The sequence below is a fragment of the Chaetodon trifascialis genome, chromosome 4, assembly GCF_039877785.1.
Source record: "Chaetodon trifascialis isolate fChaTrf1 chromosome 4, fChaTrf1.hap1, whole genome shotgun sequence".
Taxonomy (NCBI): domain Eukaryota; kingdom Metazoa; phylum Chordata; class Actinopteri; order Chaetodontiformes; family Chaetodontidae; genus Chaetodon; species Chaetodon trifascialis.
In genome coordinates, this window is record NC_092059.1 from 12,011,100 (window position 1) to 12,019,884 (window position 8,785).

The window sequence follows — 8,785 nt, forward strand, 5'->3', positions numbered from 1 at the left end:
TTATTCAACTCATTTATGTTCATCTAACATAGGGTTAAGATCAGTTGTATTTAATAATACTTACTTAAGTGTTTCATTACCCTCCCCGTCCTCTAGGCTGTGTATGACCTGACATGGGAGATACTTCAGGAGATCTATGCTGAGGAGCCCGACGCTGATCAGCCTCAGTGGGTCAAACCACGTCGAGTCAAGTCCTCCTTCTTCCATAGAGTAAAGACAGCAGGAGACATCACCAAAATCCAGGTACAGTGCTGCAGGACAACCACTACACCAATGGAAAGAGACGCTACATTTATGTCTGAAAAGTACCAACTTAAGCCGAACAGCCGCACTGTTTACTTCTTCCTGCTATAGTTTAAAATTCTAATTGCTTGACTTCAAAGACAACTAGGTTTTTAAAATATAGTTGGACCTTCAGTCCTTTATCCTCTACTCATCCAAAGTGAGTGGCAGTATTAACAAACGTCACCATGTAGCTTCAGTTCACCTTGGTTATCAGCACATTTGATATAGTGCAGTAAAAACTTCTTAACATTTACATACAGTTGCACAAATTCAAATGCAGTGCCATGTCTTTTTCACCCGTGCTGACATGGTGTGTGTGTGTGTGTTTTCTTTTACGATGTGAACCAGGAGTTCATCACTTCAGAAGTACTGAAACTGTACGGCCTGACAAAAGATCAGAGCCAGAAGACCGACTGGCAGAAAATGCTCAAATTCGGCAGAAAGAAGCGGGACAGAGTCGATCACATACTGGTAGGTCTCAAAATGAAATGTTCGGGGGGTTTTAAAGGACATCAATTTTATTTGTCACCCGGACCGAACACCTGATACAATAGGTCTTCCTAACCCACATGTTCAAGATCACTATTACTTATTGCTTGTAGAATTTTCACATAAATAAAAGCAAATCAAATTTGTATTGTAAATTTCAAAGTCGTGTGTGACTGGATAGTATCAGAACGAGTTTGCTTATTTCCTCTGGATGGCAACAACAGTTTTATAAAATGTTCATATTTTGACCCATTTGAATTTAGGGTTACAGTATTTAATACTGAATCAGTTATATGAATTAGAACTTAAACTGACTAAAATGACTCTTTGATATTTTACCTACAGCCAGTAGCCAGACAGTAGTTAAGCCTGTTTGTCTTTCAGGTTCAGGAACTCCATGAGGAGGAAGCCCAGTGGGTCAACTATGACGAGGACGAGCTGCTTGTCAAGATGCAGCTGGCAGACAGCATTTTTGATGCTCTGCTGAAGGACACTGCAAACGTGCTGACCCTAGTCTATGAGAAAAGGGCCAAAAGAGACACCCTCTCCTGACTGGTTTCCTGTTTAGATTTTAAACTACAACCTCTAGCTCAACCCCAGTCTCCCCTCACCCCAGCGAACTCCAGCCAACCTCCCGCTGCTCGGTCTTCCACCAGCTGATGTGCCAACAGCAGCCCTTAAATGCCTTCGGTCCCAGCGTTACCTCTCAACTAAACAACTCCTACTTATTTCTGTGACATTAATTTGCTGAATTTATGTCAGCTATTTATAGTGGTTCTATAATTTGTTCGACACACAAAACGCCTCTTGAGCAATCCAGCCTTCGTAAACCTGAACACCATCTAGTCTCAGTTCTCACCATCTGGACTGGCCCTTTTTGTAAATGCCAGTTGGAGAATGAGTAGATGTTTTGAGGATGGACTGTGCCATTTGTTAGCATTTAAAGTCCATTGATGCTGCTAAGTTGATTGTTCCACACGGGACTGTAATATAAGATCCACCTGGAACAAAAGTAGGTTGTTATATTTTGTATTGAATCTTAAAATAGATCTATATATATATATATATATATGCATTCAAAAATTGTACTAGAGTAGCAGAAAAAGAATATACTTTGTAGTCTATAAGTGATTTGACAGTGACATGTTACTGTGTTGGCTTTGTAATGCAGCACATTGAAATTACGCGATGACGATGGGTGTTTGAGGGTGATCAGTGATCAGCCTCTGTGCGTGATTAACAGACAGTGGCAAACATCACAGCCATCTTCAGCTGTTGCTTGTTTCTGGGACTTTTTGTCTGCAGTCTGGTCTTCAACAAGTACAACACATGCTCAGTTTAACTGAGGTCAGAGGACTCAACCGGTCACTGTTCAGCCCTAAAAACTCTGTGTCTGCTTTGGCTGTATGTTTAGCATCTTTGCCCTGCTGCATTGTCTTAAAATTGGGAGACTGTTTTGAGAAAAAAAATTCCATTACTGTTTATCCACTTTGGATATGAACACCCTGAAACAACCTTAAAGCTGGGAGTCAGCACTTTAACTTTACAATCATTGTCCAATTTCAAATCCAGGGTGCTGGAGGAGAGCTGCAACACGCACGAAACATGTCACCAATCAAATACCATCAGACTGCGCTGTATGGGAACGTCACTGATATCAGATATTGTATGAAACATTTTGCCTCCATAATTATATTATTTATTGTGTGAAAATGTTTGATTAGAGGAGTAAGGAACATTTTGAAGTGCAAACGATCTTGTCAACATATAGAGAGCAGATTGTAACATCGAATGAAATTGTAAAAAAGCACAAACAGAAATGTGAACTTGAACATTGCAATATATTATGTAGGAGGTTTAAAGAATGCTATCGAAACAAACAAAACGTGGGAGGGGAGGGGGTTTAATATTTAAACGTAGTGTTAATAATTAATTGAAACTGTTCTGAATGACTCTTATTGTGGCCACAACTGTCCAGTTGGTCAACACAATCGCTGTGTCCCGCTTTCGTACGATACATTAATATTTTGAAGCAAACAGTGTGTACTAGTGTTAACACTTCTTTACTGTGCTGTAGCTGAAGATTTTGCAGCCCATTCAACATTGTTTTGGTTTTTATATGTTGACGTCCATCAACGCTATGTTCAGAAATCAAATAATTTTAGTATCTGTGCTGGCATTTTTGGAAAAGTCAGTTCATTTTTTGTTTTCTTTTTAAACACTCTACATACTCGGACATACACAGACTGAGTATATAGTATGTAAGTGGGACACAACAGACAGGCCGCTGTGACTTGATATTTTTGGAACTGCATCATAGGACAGTACTGAAATGCTGGATTTGAGCCTTACTTACCCTACAGTGTGTTTACTTTACATGACCCGAGAGCCCCTGTGGTTGTCTTGTCTCTTTATCAGTCACCCTGGTAAAGCTTGCTAGCTGAACCTTTGCCCCCCCCCCCCCCCCCCCCCTTCAAAAAAAACATCTAGTCATGTAGCAGCATGGTTGTACTGTATGCTCCACTTGGTGCTGTTAGACATTTTATTCTACAGCAGTCAGCAAGTTGAAACCAGCCATCAGAATGTAGCTTGCCGATGTAGTTTGACAACAGAGGTCTTCCTCAACATTCAGGTCAAGTGCCTCTTTAGTTTAGTTGTAGATTTATAACAAATTTTGTTGATGTCTCAACATCCTCTGGACCTATTTCTTTGAATGTCTCGTTCAACTGCTGTATTCTACCATTTTGTAAATGATCCTTAAATGACTGCTCTTTCCTCTTACCGGTTTGCCAATACTTCAGTTTCTGCCTTAACAATCTTTCTGTACCGAAGCGTAGCTGAGGACGTTTTTTAATCTGTCTGATTTCCGGTGCCTCGGCCAGAGGAAATGTTTGTAGTGCTAACAGAATCAATGAGTCACTCTAAAATGTCACCTGCTTCTTGTCCATGCCACCCTGGCATCTGTGCATATTGACACAGTTGAGTCATTTTATTGATAAACTGTTTTGGGAACTAGTTTGTGGACACTCTACACACAAACACACAGTGGCTCCAGCTCATTGGCTGCACTGTGTGAGGCAGAGAGCTGACGAGGCTGAGCGTGTACTGTAGGACTATATCTAAGGGCTTACTTTGGTCCTCTCTGTCAGCGCTGCTTTGATCCAACAGACTGTGCACAAACTCATTGTGGCATGTGTGACAGAGCTTGTTAACCTTCACTGACTGTTGGGAGCTAAAGTGACCTTAAACTAAGTACTAAGTCTTTTTTTTTTCTACTGTCAGTGTTTTAAAAAGTTGCTATGGTGTATGTGGAAACTGTAAATTAAATAATGCAGAAAAAGACCAAAAACATTTGACACCAACCTCTCCCTGCTGTATGACTTGTATGTTTGGTCTGTAGGTATATGTAACTGTAATGGTGACATGATTAGTAACCTTAGAAACACTTTCTGTAAGGCTTTATTGCAAACCCACTAGGATTGTCCTCTTGAATTGATTGTACGTGGGAGGAAGTTAGGTTCCCCTCTGTAACTATGCAGTACTTGGTCTTATGCATTGCTTTATATGTATGGACCAAACAGCAAAGACTTCTGCTGTAGATTAATATAAACCTTCAAGAAGCTTGAAGCTGTTTGGTATATTGTTAAGTTGATCTGAATGACTGAATTGGCACAAAAGATTTGATTATTAAATTAACCCAGTCAGATGAGATTTCCCTGTTCATCTTTTGAAATGTTAATGAGTATTTATAATAATGTGCTGTGAGTGCACGTCAAGTGCACTTGAAGACTTGTACAATTCTTTTATGGGTGTAAATATACTGTATATCCAATCTGACCCACTGTTACTGTAACCTGATTGTTGTAAAATAAACACTGTTTGCAAATATGTGCATAGTATATATTTGTTAGCTAAGTGAACTTTGAAATTGTAAATAAAGCTTTCATTGTTTCTAAAGTAACGCTGACTTGACGTGTTTAGAATATGCAGTGGCTACCTCACAGTGTTGTTGTAGCACTGACAGCATGCAGAAGGACTGTCACCGTTCAGGTGTGACAAAAGGCAGATGTTAAGATTTGTCTGCAAATGTAGGATTTATGTGTTTGTATGTGGTGGTGTGAGACTGACTCTTTAAAAAAAAAACATAATGTGGGAGATTAAATTGACACAAATTACATTTGTGGAGTTTTGTGGGGATTTTTTTAATACACTGAAATTTTTACCTTTTTTCTAGTGGCTTGGCAAAAATGTCTTTGGTGGATGGGGTTGTAGGGGAAATTTGGACTTATCACCTCTTTTAATACAAAGGTAGGGCCTAATATTAACTATGGCTAAGGTAACCGTTTACATTAAAAAAAAAAAAAAAAAAAAAAGTGTTACAAGACAAAATACCATCCATCCATCCATCCATTATCTTCCGCTTATCCGGGGCCGGGTTGCGGGGGGAGCAGTCTGAGCAGGGACGCCCAGACTTCCCTCTCCCCGGACACTTCCTCCAACTCTTCCGGGGGGATCCCGAGGCGTTCCCAGGCCAGCCGAGTGACGTAGTCACCCCAGCGTGTCCTGGGTCTTCCCCGGGGCCTCCTCCCGGTGGGACATGCCTGGAACACCTCCCTAGGGAGGCGTCCAGGGGGCATCCGATAGAGATGCCCGAGCCACCTCAGCTGACTCCTCTCGATGCGGAGGAGCAGCGACTCTACTCTGAGCTCCTCCCGGGTGACAGAGCTCCTCACCCTATCTCTAAGGGAGCGCTCCGCCACCCTGCGGAGGAAACTCATTTCAGCCGCTTGTATCCGGGACCTCGTTCTTTCGGTCATGACCCAAAGTTCATGACCATAGGTGAGGGTAGGAACGTAGATTGACCGGTAAATCGAGAGCTTCGCCTTTCGGCTCAGCTCCTTCTTTACCACGACAGACCGATACAGCGACCGCATTACTGCAGCCGCTGCACCGATCCGCCTGTCAATCTCACGTTCCATCCTTCCCTCACTCGTGAACAGGATCCCAAGATACTTAAACTCCTCCACTTGAGGCAGGAACTCTCCTCCAACCTGAAGGGAGCAAGCCACCTTTTTCCGGTCGAGAACCATGGCCTCGGACTTGGAGGTGCTAACTCTCATCCCAGCTGCTTCACACTCGGCTGCGAACCGCCCCAGCGCATGCTGAAGGTCCTGGCTCGAGGAAGCCAACAAGACAACATCATCCGCGAAAAGCAGAGACGAAATCTGCCGGCCCCCGAACCGAACCCCCTCCGGCCCCTGGCTGCGCCTAGAAATCCTGTCCATAAAAATGATGAACAGAACCGGTGACATAGGGCAGCCCTGCCGGAGTCCAACATGCACTGGGAACAGGTCCGACTTACTGCCGGCAATGCGGACCAAGCTCCTGCTCCGGTTGTACAGGGACTGTACAGCCCTCAACAGAGGGCCTCCAACCCCATACTCCTGGAGCACCTCCCACAGAATGACGCGAGGGACACGGTCGAATGCCTTCTCCAAGTCCACGAAGCACATGTGGACTGTTTGGGCAAACTCCCATGAACCCTCAAGCACCCTGTGGAGGGTATAGAGCTGGTCCAGTGTTCCACGGCCAGGACGAAAACCGCATTGTTCCTCTTGAATCCGGGGTTCGACTATCGGCCGGATTCTCCTCTCCAGTACCCTGGAATAGACTTTACCAGGGAGGCTGAGGAGTGTGATCCCCCGATAGTTGGAACACACCCTCCGGTCCCCCTTTTTAAAAAGAGGGACCACCACCCCAGTCTGCCAGTCCAGAGGCACTGTCCCCGTCTGCCACGCGATGCTGCAGAGGCGTGTCAACCAAGACAGTCCTACAACATCCAGAGACTTGAGGTACTCAGGGCGGATCTCATCCACCCCCGGCGCTTTGCCACCGAGGAGCTTGCGAACTGCCTCAGTGACTTCAGCCCCGGTGATGAATGAATCGACCTCCAAGTCCCCAGTCTCTGCTTCCTCTACGGAAGACATGACAGAGGGATTGAGGAGATCCTCGAAGTATTCCTTCCACCGCCCGACAATATCCCCAGTCGAGGTCAACAGCTCCCCACCTCCACTGTAAACAGTGTTGACAGAAAGCTGCTTCCCCCTCCTGAGGCGCCGAACGGTTTGCCAGAATTTCCTCGAGGCCAACCGGTAGTCCTCCTCCATGGCCTCCCCGAACTCCTCCCAGACCCGAGTTTTTGCTTCTACAACCGCCCGAGCTGCCGCACGCTTGGTCTGCCGGTACCCATCAGCTGCCTCAGGAGTCCTATGAGCCAACCAGGCCCGATAGGACTCCTTCTTCAGCTTGACGGCATCCCTTACTTCCGGTGTCCACCACCGGGTTCGGGGGTTGCCGCCACGACAGGCACCGCCGACTTTACGGCCACAGCTATGGACGGCTGCATCAACAATGGAAGTGGAGAACATGGTCCATTCGGACTCAATGTCTCCAACCTCCCTCGGGATCTGGTTGAAGCTCTCCCGGAGGTGGGAGTTGAAAACTTCCCTGACAGCGGGTTCCGCCAGACGTTCCCAACAGACCCTCACGGTACGTTTGGGTCTGCCAAGTCTGTCCCGCTTCTTCCCCTGCCAGCGAATCCAACTCACCACCAGGTGGTGATCAGTTGACAGCTCAGCCCCTCTCTTTACCCGAGTGTCCAAGACATACCGCCGAAGGTCAGATGATACGACTACAAAGTCGATCATTGACCTCCGGCCTAGGGTGTCCTGGTGCCACGTGCACTGATGGACACCCTTATGCTCGAACATGGTGTTCGTTATGGACAAACTGTGACTAGCACAGAAATCCAATAACAGAACACCACTCGGGTTCAGATCGGGGAGGCCGTTCCTCCCAATCACTCCCCTCCAGGTGTCACTGTCGCTGCCCACGTGAGCATTGAAGTCTCCCAGCAGAACAATGGAGTCCCCGGTTGGAGCACTTTCCAGTACCCCTCCCAGGGACTCCAAGAAGGCCGGGTACTCTACGCTACTGTTCGGCCCGTAGGCCGAAACAATAGTGAGAGACCTATCCCCAACCCGAAGGCGCAGGGAAGCGACCCTCTCGCTCAGCGGGGAGAACTCCAACACATGGCGGCTGAGCTGGGGGGCTATAAGCAAGCCCACACCAGCTCGCCGCCTCTCACCGCGGGCAACTCCAGAGTAGAAGAGAGTCCAGCCTCTCTCAAGGAGTTGGGTTCCCGAGCCCAGACTGTGCGTGGAGGTGAGCCCGACTATCTCTAGCCGGTACCGCTCAACCTCCCGCACTAGCTCAGGCTCTTTCCCCCACAGTGAGGTGACATTCCATGTCCCCATAGCCAGAGTCGTTGTCCAGGATTTGGGTCGTCGGGGCCCCCGCCCACGACTGCTACCCATTCCACATAGCACCGGCCCCTTCTGATCCTTCCTGCGGGTGGTGGGCCTACGGGAAGGCGGGCCCACGTCGCTCCTTCGGGCTGTGCCCGGCCGGGTCCCGTGGGCAAAGACCCGGCCACCAGGCGCTCGCCTGCGAGCCCCAACCCCAGGCCTGGCTCCAGGGCGGGGCCCCGGTGACGCCAATCCGGGCGACGTACGCTTCCTTGCTTTAATTTCTTTCATAAGGGGCTTCTTGAACTGCTCTTAGTCTGACCCGTCACCTAGAACCTGTTTGCCTTGGGAGACCCTACCAGGGGCATTAAGCCCCGGACAACATAGCCTCTAGGATCATTCGGGTACTCAAACTCCTCCACCACGATAAGGTGGCAGTTCAAGGAGGAGAAGACAAAATACCTTGCCAGAAATATCAGTTATGAAACTCAATGGCTTCTTTTTCTTTCTTGACTTTCTTTCTTCTTTCATACCAAAGAAAAGTACTTTTTTTTTTTTTTTTTTTTTTTTTTTAAATTCAGGGTCCAAATACCAGCTTTTTCCTGAGATTTCAACCTCATTTCATGGCCTTCCTCATCTGTTGAGGAGGCCAGTTAGATGCGTTTGAAGCCCCAGAAAAAGTCAGCAAGTAGACCTTGGCTAAA

At 46.8% G+C, this 8,785-nt stretch overlaps 1 protein-coding gene across 3 annotated transcripts in view; it reads left to right on the forward strand.

Moving 5' to 3' along the window:
* cep350 (centrosomal protein 350) overlaps nucleotides 1-3,228 on the forward strand; it is a 31,667-nt gene extending 28,439 nt beyond the window's left edge. For all 3 annotated transcript variants that reach the window (XM_070960230.1, XM_070960232.1, XM_070960231.1), the window contains 3 exons: nucleotides 97-243; nucleotides 634-756; nucleotides 1,159-3,228. In XM_070960230.1, coding sequence (XP_070816331.1) covers nucleotides 97-243; nucleotides 634-756; nucleotides 1,159-1,326 — 438 coding nt within the window. In that variant the 3' untranslated portion in view covers nucleotides 1,327-3,228. The remainder of the gene's footprint in view (nucleotides 1-96; nucleotides 244-633; nucleotides 757-1,158) is intronic.
* The last annotated feature ends 5,557 nt before the right edge of the window (nucleotides 3,229-8,785 follow it).